This window comes from Cebus imitator, unplaced genomic scaffold, assembly GCF_001604975.1.
Source record: "Cebus imitator isolate Cc_AM_T3 unplaced genomic scaffold, Cebus_imitator-1.0 Scaffold33, whole genome shotgun sequence".
In the NCBI taxonomy this organism is placed as follows: domain Eukaryota; kingdom Metazoa; phylum Chordata; class Mammalia; order Primates; family Cebidae; genus Cebus; species Cebus imitator.
Genome location: NW_016107348.1, coordinates 3451205 through 3466480, shown reverse-complemented (window position 1 = coordinate 3466480; position 15276 = coordinate 3451205). Strand labels below are relative to the sequence as shown.

Here is a 15276-nt window from a genome sequence, read left to right as displayed (position 1 = left end):
ACCCTTGTATCCTTGCATTGGTGTGTTCACACTTGAAGGAACAGTCACCTCTTCCAGTCTTCACAGGCTGGTTTTGGCACACACATAAAGGCCTTTGCCAATTAGCCAGTCAGAGATTCTGGGCTGGTTAGCTGGTGATGTTTATAAGCAAGCCTATTGTTGGGTTCCATGAGTAGGATCATTGTGTCTATGGGTGGGCAGAGCTGGACCTGTACCTGTAGGCAGATGGAGCTACAGCCTGGTTCAAAGGCTATGGAGCTGCCTCAAGGTCTGCAGGTGGTTTGGGTTACAGCTGAGTCCACAGGCAGTCAGGGATAAAGCTGGGGCTGCTAGCAGTGTGAAAAACCCATTGAATGTGGCTGTCTCTAGGTCTGTGGGTGGACAGGGCTGCCTCAGAGTCTGTCATCAGGTCTGGGGTCAGCAGACCTGTTATCAGGGTGTGGTTCCTGCTGGATCTCTGGGCAGGCATTTCCTCCGTGACTGGGGTTGAGCAATGTGGAGGTGGGTCACAGGGATGCTTCCATGTCAAATGAGACCCAAAGGCATTAGGCCTGTTAACAAGGTTTTAGGCAGGCACAGTTTCTACTAGGACCATAGGAGGGTAGGTCTGGTGGCAAAATTATGGACAAATGATTCTGGAGCTGAGTCCACAGGAGATGAGGCTGGTGATCCTGATTGACAAGTCTGCTACTGGAGGCACGAGACTGCCTTTTCAAAGCAGCTTTCCTTGATCTTGAATCCGCTGGGGTGGTGCAGCCTCCAACTTGGGTCTCAAAGCTCATCAAAAGACACTTTTGTCTGTGGATAGTTGGCAAGTCCATGTTTCTATGGGTGAACAAAAGCTGGGGACCTCCTATTTCACCATATTGCTGATGTCACTCTGAGTATGGATGTATTTGGTGATATGTGCTAAGGAGAAAAATAAAATTGGAGTGTGCTTGAAATTTTACATCAAATGACCAAGGAAGTCCTCACTGAAAAGGTGACTCTTTAATGGAGACCTGAGGGAGTGAGAGACTAAGCCATGCAGATATCCATATGCTACAGAGCACAGCCAAGCTGGCAGTGTGCCTGGCACAGTGGGTGATGAGCATGGGGTGGGGGTGGAATAGTAGATGAAGCCAGAGAGGAGAGGTGGAATGCATATCATGTAGGGCTTTGCTAGATTTATTAGGGACTTTGGATTTTACTGAGAGGAAAATTGCTTCATTGAGACAGCCATCTGTTTTCATGGTCCTCACTCATTTCCTGTTAAATTACACTACCTTTTGACAGAATCACTGTGGTTTGTATGGAAATGAGTTGATGAGGGGCAGGGTGGATACAGAGGCATCAGTTAGAAGACCATTGCAGTATTACAGGTAAGAGGACAGGGGGTGGGTGGGAGTGGTTGTAACAAGGGTAGAAAAGAGTGGTCACTCTGGATTTCTTAAGGTAGTGCCAACAGGGTTTGCCAACAGACTAGACATGGGTGTGAGAGAAAGAGGTGAGTCAAGAATGATATAAAAATGTTTAGTCTGAGTAACTGTTACAGGCCAGTCTTTCCTATGTACAAATATCTTCAGTATCTTTCCACCAAGCCCCAGGCAAAAGTATTTGCTGTGAGATTCTGCTGATCCAAGAAGCACAATCCCTGTCTGAATCTCTGTCCTAAAATGCCTCCACAAAATGCAAAGACACTAATCAAAACTTGAGCAAAGGAGCACTTTGGCTGTGGATCCAGTAGACTGATCTATTTTGAAACCACCGTACAACCCTGGATAATTACGAGATACTGGAAATCATGCTAGACTTAGGGCCAAAAACTCCAGGATTCTGATCCTGGATTATCCACTAGCTAGCTACATGGCTTTGGGATAATTCACTTACTCTCTGTGTGACTCAATTCCCCCATCTGTACTAGAGAAGCAACAATGCTACTCTGTTTGCTTCTTGGGAGTGCTAAGAAGCGTAAAGGAGACAATGTGTGTGAATGTGCTTTACAAGGTAAATACGTTATAATGCACTAAATAATCTGATGCTTTTATCCATTTGCTCCTCCAGATCTACTCTCTACTCTTCTTTGCCGTTTGTGCCTTGGAAGATTAACCTGTATAAGCCACATCAATCAGTTCCCTTGTCCTCTGTTTGGGTTCATCAGATGAGGTGTCCTGGCAGGAGATGAGAAAGCAGGAGCAGAGTAACCTTGGGGTATCTATTTCTCTAATGCCTCCAACCTAGATCACTGTGAATTAGTTACATCCCTCAACTGATGATTACAGCTTCTGCCAAGCAAGTGTCCCACTCCATACAGCTCTTTCTCTCCTGGTTCTAGTAATTGCTTCCTGTCCTCAATTCTTCATACCTAGGAATGATAAAGGAGCCCTGCCCTTACTGACCTTGTGCTGTTACACTATCCCTGTGGTTTCCCTACTGCACCACCCATTCCTTTGTGAGTAGTCCCTCTTATTTTTCTCTCATCTGTTACCTAACTTGACTTTGCCATTTGCCTTCTGCTAAGAACCTGATGATACAATAGCTACGTGATGGGCTTCCCTTCCTGTTGAGTCCTCAGAATATTCCCTTGCTTTTATCTAATGTCTTGAGATGAAAATAAATTCATCCTAACTGAACATTTCCTTGATGGCTGGTCTAGTAAAGGGAGCTTGCTTTTCAATACGTAATGTTCATAATAGAAATTAAAAACTTTCCTCATGGAACACTCTGAGGTTCATGGTTTGCAGAGGCTTTGTATAAAAGGAAGGTGAAGAAGGAATGGATATCAACCACTCCCCACCTCCATTCTACTTTAGAGTTTTTGGCTGATTTGGGGGAAGTTGCAAAATTTGTGCCTTAAGACAGCGGTCCCCAACCTTTTGGCACCAGGGACCAGTTCTGGGAAGACAACTTTTCCATGAACTGGGGGCTGGGAAGATGGTTTCGGGATGCAACTGTTCCACCTCACATAATCAGGCATTAGATTCTCACAAGAAGCATGCAACCCAGAGCCCTTACACGCACAGTTCATAATACTGTTTTTGCTCAAATGCTACCACTGATCTGACAGAAGATGGAGCTTAGGCAGTAATGCTTGCTCACCCGCTGCTCACCTTCTGTTGTGCGGCCCAGTATCCTAACCGGCTAGGGGCTGTACAGATCTGCGGCCCAGGGCCTGGGGACCCCTGCCTTAAGAGATCAACCAACTCTTCAGTATATGAGGGTTTACGTGGGTAATTATAGAATTAACTTAGTATAGATGACCAGATGGAATTTTTAGTCAGTTTTGACCTAACTTGCCAGATACTAACTCATTTCTGTGAGGCAAGGCCTACCTTGCAAATCTCCTTCTGGGCTTTGGAAATCCACGGAATCACATCTCCAGAAGGCAAGAGTTCCTTCAGGCCCTGCATGGTTTGGGATTTGAGTGGTAAGCGTGGACCAATCTGTTCATTCAGGTGGAGCTCGCAGATTCTGTCACCCAGCAAGTGACGAAAGATTGTATTCCCATTCTTCTTGTTATTCAAAAGGACACTGAGGAAATGGTGCAGGTCCTGCCAGAGGTCAAGAAGTTGGGTCTCCACTTTCAAATTCAGCTTCTTCAGGTGGTCCCGGAAAGGGTTCCCTGCATAGGCATCAGCACACAAGGCCAAGTGGGTGTATCCTAAGGAGAAGCCTTGCTTGATGGCCTTCTGAATTGTCATCTTGAAGGAGGGGTTGACGATGGGGGTGACAGTCCTCAGGTGGGTAGAGACCTTTGTCTCAAAGAGACCCTCCATGTGAAGGTGGCTGTTGGCTTTATCCTTCATGCTGGGTGTTTTTGCGTAATGCATATCCTTTTCCAGGGAACTGATTCTTGTTTCCTTTGAAGAAGACATTTTCAGGGAAGGCATTTGTATAATCACCTTCTCTTGAGAACGTGTCTCCTGTAGGGGCATACTGATAGTATCTGGCTTGATGTCCATTTCCAGAGACCAAGAGTCAGGATCTACCAATTGCCACATCTTCCTCTTGGCTTTCCTGCATGAGTACTGTTTCTGAAAGTGGTGGCACTTCTTGATGCTCATGTTCAGAGGAGGCCCTCCTACGTGAGTGTAGCAAACGCTGTATAATTGAGTCTCATACTCCTGCATCAGACCATGGCATGCTTCCTCCTTGGCCATAGTCATCTTGGTGTGGGTATAAAAGTTAGGAAGCCAGTAGCTCTGGAGTTTGAACAGAGCCACTTTCTGCATGTGGCTTAGGATCTCCCTCCTAGTGGTTGACTGGTTGGGATGCCAGATGGAGAGGTTCAGGAGGGACTCTGGAAATAATACAGAAACATGATGGGTGAAAATGATGTGATGACGGCAGTGAAGATGATGTTGGAGCGGTTTTCAAATGTCTTTGTGTAGAGCATTTCATTAGTTCCTCACACAACCCTGGAGTATGAATAGTTAAAATACATAGTCGGCGCATTTTTATGGTTTTCTCAGCACACAGTGATCCCTTTATCTTCTTTCCCAAGCCATGTTACGGGATTACTTTTTAGACGATTAAATGTTATTTTCAAGAAAAGCAAAAGTGCAAGAAAAATGTTTAAGAATAAGAGACGTCTACATCTGAACAGGATTTTTGATGAACAATTTAGGACTGGATAAGTAGCGCTAGCCCTGATTTTAATGTCATCAATTCTCAGTCATCTACGGGAATAGAGAGGAGTGTGACTAATCCCAAACAGCACATCTTTTGGAACACATTTGTATTTGAGTTAGGAATGCCTCCTCTTTAAATCAACAAACAAATATAAATAAATCTTGCATTCTAGAGAAGAAGTTGGCAAACTTTTTATGTAAAGGGCCAGATGGTAAATATTTTGGCTTTGTAAACCACCTAACATATCCTTCTTTTTTTTAAAGCCCTGTGAAAATGTAAAGACAATCTTAGCTCACAGGCCACATACACTTCATTTGGCCAGTGGGCTGCAGTTTCTTCCAGAGAATCCCAATTAAAAAAATAAAATTACAAAAGTATGTAGGCTCAGATGTTACAGGTGCTTTTCAAGTATCCTGCCCCAATTCCTCCTCCCTCCCTTCCAGCCAGCCTTCATTGGTGGGTTTGAAAGAGGCAAGTACCAGCTTAAGGACAACTGGTGTCTTTCAATACTTTCCTGGTTAAGGGCTGGGGTTGCCACTAGCATCTCTGATACATAGAAGATGGAGAGAGGGTGGGGTTTCCTGCAAAGAAGGAGGCTAAGAATTCTCAGACACTGGATTTCTTTTTTTGTTGCATTCCCCAAGAATATGCTTTATAATTCTTACTGATGTTCATGTTGCAGAGGGTTACTACCCTGGACCCCTCTTGCAGATGAGTGGCCCTCAGCATGAGGAGGAGGGACAGGTAGTGGTCTCTCACTTCCAGGTCCATCTCATTTATGCTCAGGATCTTCTCAGCAAGAATCCAGAAATCCACCAGTTCTTCACCTACAGACGAGACAGAAGAGGCACAGAGCTGTACTCTGGTTTTGCCTCTTTGGTGGTTGCATCTGGGTAAATCAGCTGACATCCCCCGCTAGCCTGTTCCACTGCATCGATCATCATTCCTGGTAATTGGTTCAAGGTATCATCTCCAGAAAAGTTCTACTGTGGGAGGCATGGGAGAAGGGACTTCATGCATGGGAATCCTTTGGTTTTTCGTTGCTGGCGTTAGAAGAACCATTGCTAGGCAAAACTGCAAGACTCTGGGGGTGGATTATGAAATATTTAAATTTTGTCCAAAAAAATGAAGATTGGGGAGAAAAACAGTTTCTAGATCATGAACTGAGAGTGGCCTGCAGAAAGACACTGGGGCCAAAAGATGCCAAAGACGACATTCCCTTTTTTGGACACTTTTCCAGGGCCAAACTCTGAGTGACAAAATGAAAGAAGTAATCCATTTAGTTCTTCCCTACCTGCTCCCTGGACATCCAGGAGTTCACCCTTAAAACTAGGGCTTAGGTCTGGAAGAAACTTAATGTTGTTAAGCCGGAGTGTCAGCCAGGACCAGCTGCCAGCCTCCCAGCCTCCCAGCACCCAGCACCCAGCAATTCGCCAGACCCAACAGAACAGGAGGCAGTGTTTCCCAACACTCCCACTATGGGGATTTGTTTACTTGTTCCTGGTCTGTCTCCCCCACCAAAGCAGCAGCTTTGTAGAAGAAGGGACTTATGGCTCTTGTCCACCTTTGTAACCCAACCTACCAGCACAGTGGCTGCCACAGAGCGGTGCTTAATGATACTGTTAAATAAATGAATGAATAAATGAGTAGAAGGGATTCTGATTGCTTTTCCTTTAATCTATACTATAGACCTCAGTTTTCAAAGATTATTATCCAAACCACATTATTGAACATTTTTATATTCACCATAACTGGGGCTTAGGGCAACCTGCAAACCATTAGGAACTTGAAAACGCCCCAGGAACAACCCTGAGAACCCACCTGCACTGCCTGTGAGGTAGGAGCAGAAGCGCCACATCCCTCTGACCCCGCCAATGCATTTCTGGAGTAGCCACTGGTCTGCCTTTTTCCATCTCATCATCTTGGCTGCCAGGAAAAGTTCACCATAAGAGAGAGAATGAACCCTTACCCTAGCCCCTCTCCCAGCCAGACCCTCATTTGTTTAGTGTGGTGAGGACAAATTGTGACCACTTAAGTGACTAGGGTCCAGATCATGTGCTTTTGAAGCTAGGCACCAGACCATTTGGTAACATGTGTTAAGGCTCATGGCAGGGACCCACAAGCATCATGCAATTCACAGCTCAAAAACACCCTCCAACCAGCACCAGCACCAATTACATTTTAAGAGGCTCACTCTGGCTTCTATGAGCAAGACAGCAAGAGCAAAAGCAAGGAGACTAATGAAGAGATGATTTTATTAACTAGGTGAGAAATTATTTATGGCTTAAAGCAGATGGTGGTAATGAAGTTGGTGAAATCTGTTTGAGTCTAGATTAGGCAATTTTACTATGTTCTGCAGCCACCATTAAGTTTCTCATTTCTGGCTACAGTGAGATAAACGGCCCAGTCCATCTGATTCCTGCATATTTCTCTAGATGCCAATTTTTCAGGCTAAGGTTTTATCTATTGCCATACCATGAGCTGGGCTATGCACATATCTATAAATTCAGCCAATATTTGTATCTTGCTATAGTACTGACAGGCATAAGATTATTATGAAATGTGACTTCCTATATTTCTCCACACATACACAAACAGACATGCATACCAATACTTACCTCCTTCTGGGGACTTAATGAAACTGATGAGCTCCTGACAGAGAATGTAATGGAAACACAAGTTTGTTTTACAGAAGAAAGGTAATCGGTATTTTTCCAACCAGGTCAATAATCCTTTGTATTTGGCAATCTAGAGTCAACGCAAAATAGAAACAAAAAAAACGAAATGAAACTGAACTGCTAAGAAATACAACTTAGTAAGGGGCAGCTAATCACCTCACACTTGCAATGTCTAGCCAAAGGAGAGGTGTGTTGATTAAAAATAATTTCTATAAACCTGGAACCTGGACTTAAAAAAAGAAGTATCAAAGAGGAGCAGAGGCTTGCAAAGAAGTAAATGGATCAGTAGAAAATAAAACAGTGATCTTTCATGAAAAAAAATTCTTTCTTATTCCTGAAGTTGTTAAAGAAAAAAATCTAAGTCTTGTTTGACAGAAGAAAAGCAGAAAATATTTGTGTCTGTGGTGTCAGATCATAACTCTATTCACCTTGCTTCTTTGTAAACACACTCATAATTTCTAACAAGCTCCTACCCCTATCAATTGTACAACATGTACAAAAACAGCTTCACACATAGCGTCATTTAGAATACGGGATGGATTCCTGAGGGATCGAGCCACAGAGAAAGGAGAATTTTTTTTCAGCTTTCAGGGTTATCCTTGGGAAATTAAATATAAGAATTAGCATAGAAGGCCAGAATAGAAGGCCCGCCACCACTCACGCCCGTAATCCCAGCACTTTGGGAGGCCAAGACGGGCGGATCACCTAAGGTCAGTAGTTTGAGACCAGCCTGACCAGCATAGAGAAACCCCGTCTCTACTAAAAATACAAAAAATTAGCTGGGTGTGGCGGTGCATGCCTGTAATCCCAGCTACTTGGGAGGCTGAGGCAGGAGAATCACTTGAACCTGGGAGGCGGAGGTTGTGGTGAGCCAAGATCGTGCCATTGCACTGCAGCCTGGGCAACAAAAGCAAAACTACATCTCAAAAAAAAAAAAAAAAAAAAAAAAAGTCAGAGTAGAATGTCTCTTCTCAGCTCTCCAGAACTCAGAGAGAACAAAACCTTGTTGTTATCAGGTTTAGAGTGGTCTTTCTGATCCTATATGCCCCCTTGTAGGGCACGTGGAAGCCTTTGGTAACTCTAAGGTCTACGTAGTAGAAAAGGAGAACAGGAGTGGGGAAAAGAGAAAAATAACAGGAAAAAAGGCATAAAGAGAAGAAATTGGGAGAAAAACATGCCTCTGGAGAAGAATAGTTGAGTAGTCATTAGAAATTGCAGAAAAGCATCTTATCTTGATCTATATCTGATAATGCATACAGATAATAATTATGTGGCCCGTGGGCTGCCCCTTCCCACCCCACACCCCCTACAGACATTGCCAGTCACTTCCCAGAGTCTTTCTTGCTTAGATGTGCCCTGTTCTTCTCAGCACAGTGTCCCAAGTGTCTAACCTATCACAGTAGGTGTGAGAATCCCATTTGCTAACTATGGACTGTGGAAAGAATTCACCAGCAATTGCTTGCACAAGAGGTGAAAAATGTAAAAAGGAGGAATATCTACTTGGATTGATGCTGTTTGTTCTACTTCTCTGCTTTACAGTTTCTCCTGTAGTTATTCTGTGTGCCTCATCTTTTTCTCCCTCTCCCAATTCACATTTTGAATAGTTCCCTCATGCCTGGCACCATGGCTCCTGCCTGTAATTCCAGCAATTTGGGAGGCTGAGGTGGGTGAATTACTTGAGCTCAGTAGCTTGAGATCAGCCTGGGAAACACAGTGAAACTCCATCTCTACCAAAAATACAAAAATTCGCTGGGTATGGTGGCGGGTGCCTGTGTGGTCCCAGCTACTTGGGAGGCTAAGGTGGGAGGATTGCTTGAGCCAGGGAAGCAAAGGTTGCAGTGAGCCAAGATCACACCATTGCACTGCAGCCTAGGTGACAGTGAGACCCCATCTCAAAAACAAACACAAATTAACAACAAAAACAAATATAGCTTCCTCATCCGAACTCTCTACCTCTGAAGAATTTTACTTACCAAGTTACAAGGTATTTCTGGCCACAAGCTCCACTGTGAATTTTCAACAGTATAAAATGGTGTCTGACCAAAAACCTGCAAAAGAAAGCTAGGAAACGTCAAGAGAGTAGAGATTGTCTTCATGTGTATGACACAGCCCATCTGCAGCCACAGGGGAAGAGAGGTTCCACCGCTCTATTATTTCAAGGAACATTAATTCTTAAATTTATTCCGCTGTATCAACTTGCCCTGCACACAGGTGCAAAAGCCTTTTTTTTTTTTTTTTTTTTACAGAGTTTCGCTCTTGTTACCCAGGCTGGAGTGCAATGGCGCGATCTCGGCTCACCGCAACCTCTGTCTCCTGGGTTCAGGCAATCCTCCTGCCTCAGCCTCCTGAGTAGCTGGGATTACAGGCATGCGCCACCATGCCCAGCTAATTTTTTGTATTTTTAGTAGAGACGGGGTTTCACCATGTTGACCAGGATGGTCTTGATCTCTTGACCTCGTGATCCACCCGCCTCGGTCTCCCAAAGTGCTGGGATTACAGGCTTGAGCCACCGCGCCTGGCCCGCAAAAGACTTAAACAGACAGAACGGCAAGATTCATTTATCTTTTGACTCCACCATGCCCCAACCTGGGAGCTATCTTTCTTGTGGAGCCTGAGCCGACCTGAGAGCTATTTGCTTGTGTGCAAAGGCCAAGGCCCATGTTATTAGAACGTATTTACTTTGTGTATTCAGTATTCACTTTTCTCCCTGGACTTAGAGAGTTAAAGCAAATGTCTAAAATGTTTTCCCAGTGAAAAATAGCTTTGGATTTACCCAAACTGGAGAAAACAGACAGGGCTATACATATGGAGATTAGGGGTACAAACTCCACACGGAAGCATTGAGAGTGTCCAGAATTGATATGTAATTCTAGGATGCCATCCCCTTTTGTCATGGAAAAGAGACTGTCATCTAGGCAACCAGCATTGAAATGGATGGGAAAGGACTTCCATGTTTATAGGTATGTAAACTTAAGCAGTTTCACCATGGGCAACAAAATGTCTTCAAAGTGTCCCAGAAGTATTTGCAGAAAACTAGAGGGGCTGCAGCTCCGATTCCTGGCTGAACTCTCAGCCCATCATGTCAGTCTGACCATCTCCCCAAGATGAACAGCCCCACACTGTTGTTAGTCTATGGCCCTCTTCCCTTGATCCCATTTGTCCCTTGCCCTCAGCTGTGAGGTGTTGAAGGAAGGTGATGGTGCTGTCTGCGTCTTACAATTATAAGTTTGTAAAGGAGATTCAGTCCTTAGGGATCTCTCTCTGCTCTGCACTCAGTGTGTAAGTAACACAACATGCCCTGACTGGTGTGGTAAGTTACCTTTAAGGAGTGGGGATAGGACTGTGAAGTTGTGCGATTATGTGGGAGTGGTGTTCGGAAGCAGTTTCACTACCCGACATTGCACCATAGAGGGCACAGGTTAATGTGGAAAACACATCAGGCCTGGAGCCAGCAGACCTGGTCAGCTCCTAGAACTGCCCCAGATTCACTGCGTAATCTTAGGCAAATCATTTAACTTTTTTTTTTTTTTTTTTTTTTTGAGATGGAGTCTCACTCTGTCACCTGGGCTGGAGTGTAGGAACACAATCGCAGCTTACTGCAACCTCTGCCTCTTAGGTTCAAGCAATTCTCCTGCCTCAGCCTCCCCAGTACCTGGGATTACAGGTGCACGCCACCGCACCTGGCTAATTTTTATATTTTTAGTAGAGACGGGTTTCACCATGTTGGCCAGGTTGGGCTCAAATTCTTGACCTCAATTGATCTGCCTGCCTCTACCTCCCAAAGTGCTGGGATTACAGCAAATCATTTAACTTCGGAGATCCATTGGTAAAAAGGGAATACTTCCTACCTCACACGGTGACTATGGGAATTAAGTGGTAGAAATTTGTAAACTTAAGGAGTATTCAACATGAACTACTACTGCTGTCTCTCTTTATAGACCACAGCTGCCTAAGTGGCCAGAACTTTCTTATAATCTTGGCTGGAACACCCCTCTCCACATCACTCTCTGTTTCTAGGACATTACTGTGAGCTGTTTTAATTGTGTTGGTGCATTGACTGATTAACGTGTCTTGAGATTACTTTTCGGCCAGGTGTGGTGGTTCATGCCTGTAATCCCAGTCCTTTGGAAGGCCAAGGTGGGTGGATCACATGAGGTTAGGAGTTTGAGACCAGCCTGGCCAACATGGTGAAACCCTGTCTCTACTAAAAACACAAAAATAGCTGGCGCTGTGGTGCACACCTGTAGTCCCAGCTACTTGGGAGGCTGAGGCAGAATTGCTTGAGCCTGGGAGATGGAGATTGCAGTGAGCCGAGATTGCGTCACTGCACTCCAGTCTGGGCAACAAGAGTGAAACTCTGTCTCAAAAAAAAAAAATTACTTCTGAAACCTTCATATTAAGACAGTGGCAGAGACAATAGTAAGAGTGATAAATACATAAAGACCCACTCTGAGAGAGGCCTCTTCCTTATCCCGGTTTTAATCCTGTTGCCTGGCACTATCATCCATCCACGCACCCAAGCCTGTTACCCTTGCTTCCTTCCTTCCTGTTACTCTTCGCCCAACATTTATAGTGACACGGTCCTATATTTTGTTTTGTTAACAATCTCCTCTATGTATCCCATCCTCCTCTCCCCTTTCCCCTTTGACCCTCATTGCTTCCCACTAGATGATTGAAACAACCTCATAACTGCTTTCCCTTCCTCCATTAAGGTCTCCTGCCCACCCATTGGCCAAACCTCTGCAGGACAGTTTTCCCAAATGAAAACCTGAAGATGTTATTCCTTTACTTCAAATCCTTCGATGGCTCTCTCGTGCCTTAAGGTAATGTCCAAACTCCTCGGTATGGCTTGCCTGATCTCCAGGGCTTGGTGCGGGCTGCCCATGCAGCTTATCTCTTGTGGCATCTCACCCTCACATCATCAGCCTTCCTGAGTTACTTACAATCTCCCCCAAAGCATCAAAGGATTGTATTCTTTGGTGCCTTTACTTTCCCTATTCTGTGTAAGGCTTTTCTTGCTGCTCACTCCCTAGTCTTTTGTTTCCTCCTATTTTTATTCTTTTTTTTAAATTTGAGATGGAGTCTTGCTCTATGGCTCAGGCTGGAGTGCAGTGGTGCCATCTCAGTTCACTGCAACCTCTGCCTCCTGGGCTCAAGTGATTCTTGTGCCTCAGCTTTCCAAGCAGCTGGGATTACAGGTGTGCACCACCCACACCTGGCTAATTATTGTATTTTTGGTAGAGACAGGGTTTCACTATGTTGGCTAGGCTGGTCTCGAACTCCTGACCTCAGGTAATCCGCCCACGTTGGCCTCCCAAAGTGCTGGGATTGCAGACATGAGCCATGCCTCTTCTTATTTCTTTATGCGTCTTTTTCTCCTCACCTTCTGCTTCCAGTTAACTGTCAAGTGCCTCCTCGTCTTTTAATATTTGGCTTGTGTCAGCTTTTCCTGAATCATCCAGGTAGGGATGATCTCTCTCTCTCGTGAGTACTGTACTCCTACTGCCTCCTAAAAAGTTCTGTCATGTCACCCAGACCTTCAGTAAATATCTCTCACCCTAGACTGGGAATTCCATGAGGACAGGGATGGTGTCATTAATATGTGCATCTCCAATACTAAGCCCAGCCCAGGGGCTGGCACAAAGTAATCACCCAATAACCATTTGTGGGATATACAGGATGTTTTTCCTACTTGTCCGAAATCTTGCCTTTTACTATATACCATCTCATGGGAAAGGTGCATCAAGATGAGCCACAATTCATAAGGCACTAGTGTTAAATTGTCACCAAGAATGTAAACCAAAAAAGATTCAGGATAAGACCAGGTTTGGGTTTAAGAATACTTTGATGTTTGAGATTTGTTTTAGTTGCATAGATTAAGGAAATAGATGGGCCTGTTCCAGTCAACAACAATTTCTGTGTGCTAACCACCTGGTGAAGGGAGTAGAGCAGAATAAATAATCCTCAGTCCTTGTCCTGCAGGAATTCACTATCTCATAATCAACTGACACTCACACACACACACACACACACACACACACACACACACACACCTCAAGAGAGTTGCAAAGTGCCAAAGGGCTTAGAAGCAGAGAAGTTTCCATCAGGAGGCTCCAATTGTGAGGACCTAGGAATTCCTTAAGGAGAATAGAATTTAAGCAGAGATTTGAGGACTCTTTAAGACTTTTGTAGGTGGAACTACAGGAAAGGTATTCCTGGCAGAAAACAAACACAGACCAAGGAGAGGTTCAGAGGTGGGGGAATGCCAGGTGTGCCCAGCGAGGGTAGAGCTCTTGTCACCAGAGCACTGGGTATCAGCAGAGGGTGTGATAGGAAGTCACTTTGGACAGGCAAAGGCAACTAAGGAGGCTGGGGATTTAGGATTTGACGACATCAACAACAATGGGAAGCTTTTGGAGATTTTAGAGGTGGTTCTGGTTCACGTTTATTTGCTCAAATTAAAAGAGTTTTTGTATTTAAGAAGAAATTTAGTAAAACCCAAAATAATGACAAACAAACAAAACAATCACTCAGCTCTGTGAGATTCACTATTCAGCTGCTAATGAAATATTTGTATTTAAATCTGAGAATGCTTACCGGGAGAGAAAGGAATGTGTTGAAAAAGTCTGCGAAGATTTCATCCTCTAGCAGAATTATAAGATTTGTAGACCTGATTATCTCTATATGGAGAGAAATTAAAAAAAAAAAAAAAAAAAGATGAACCAGAATTGCATTCAGTTTGAGAAAATGAAGCAATCAAATGGATCATTTCACATTGCCAAATCTCAGCATAAGGACAGCCGTTAGGGCCATCCAATTCAATTCCTCCCCTTCTCCTAGACTCTCTTTTTCAATATCGTTCTGCTTAAACACTCCCAGCTGTGGGGAGCTCACTGACGCACAGGGATGCCCATTCCATTTATGAAGAAGATGAAATGGTTAGAAAGATTTCTTTTTTCCTACTGTGACTGACTTCTTTTACCTTCTATATGTAAAAATTATGCCCTGAAGCTTGACAGAATCTACTTAAGTCCCCTTAAAAGGGACAGTCATTTCCAGTATTTATAAAGACATCACAGATGTCTGCTTACCTCCAACCCTGCTGGCTAGTCACTAAGCAATTCTTCAACCCATTCCTCATACGGCCTTCTCTCCATCTGGTTCTCTCATTGGCTGGAGTGGTACCCATAACTGAAACACTTCAGATGCTTCCCAGAGCAGAACATAAGAGAACTCTTGCCTACGTTGCTCCTGATGCTAGTGCAATGGGGCCTGAAGTGGGGTTAGCTTTGGGGGCTCTCACATCACACTATTAACTCCATTATGCTTTTACTTATATAGTCTCTTTTCAGAAACTCAAGGGCAGGAATTTACATTTATTCCAGTCAAATTTCTACTTGGTAGGTTTGGTCCAACATTACAGCCTGACAAGAGCTTTCTTGAATATTAATTGGATCATACAACATATTTATTACTTCTCTCAGGTGTGATCATCATGCTGCCCAAGTTAATTCAAGGAGATAAATGTTGAGTGTCATAAAGCCAAACACGAAAACTCCAGGTGAATGAAGCAACTAACTCCTTTAGTAAATTAGAGTTTCCTCTAATTTACTGTCTACGCTCCTTAGAGCAGAACATTCAGCTAGGGAATAATAAACTAATTGTTTTATCAATGGCCCAACATCACTTCATCATACCCAAAGTTCATAATAAAAGACTGAAAAATGGGTCCAAATATTATGCCCTAAGCTCATCTTTCAGTCGAATCCGATGAGGATAGTAAGTGCCACACATACTCACAAACATGTAGTTATGATAACATAAGAAAACTAAACAATCATTTTTCCTGATGACACTGGGTGATTATTGGCTTCATATAATAGAATTAGAAACTCTTGGCCGGGCATGGTGGCTCACGCCTGTAATCCCAGCACTTTGGGAGGCTGAGGAGGGTGGATCACAAGATCGGGAGTTTGAGACCAGCCTG

At 44.0% G+C, this 15276-nt stretch overlaps 1 protein-coding gene across 1 annotated transcript in view; it reads right to left on the bottom strand.

Annotated features, from left to right (window-relative positions):
- Positions 1-15276, bottom strand: part of RGSL1 (regulator of G protein signaling like 1) — a 129425-nt gene that overhangs the window by 56336 nt on the left and 57813 nt on the right. Inside the window, exons 4-9 of the mRNA XM_017524482.2 lie at positions 13887-13969; positions 9263-9337; positions 7230-7359; positions 6433-6537; positions 5277-5438; positions 3312-4279 (exon numbers count right to left, since the gene is read on the bottom strand). Coding sequence (XP_017379971.2) covers positions 3312-4279; positions 5277-5438; positions 6433-6537; positions 7230-7359; positions 9263-9337; positions 13887-13969 — 1523 coding nt within the window. The remainder of the gene's footprint in view (positions 1-3311; positions 4280-5276; positions 5439-6432; positions 6538-7229; positions 7360-9262; positions 9338-13886; positions 13970-15276) is intronic.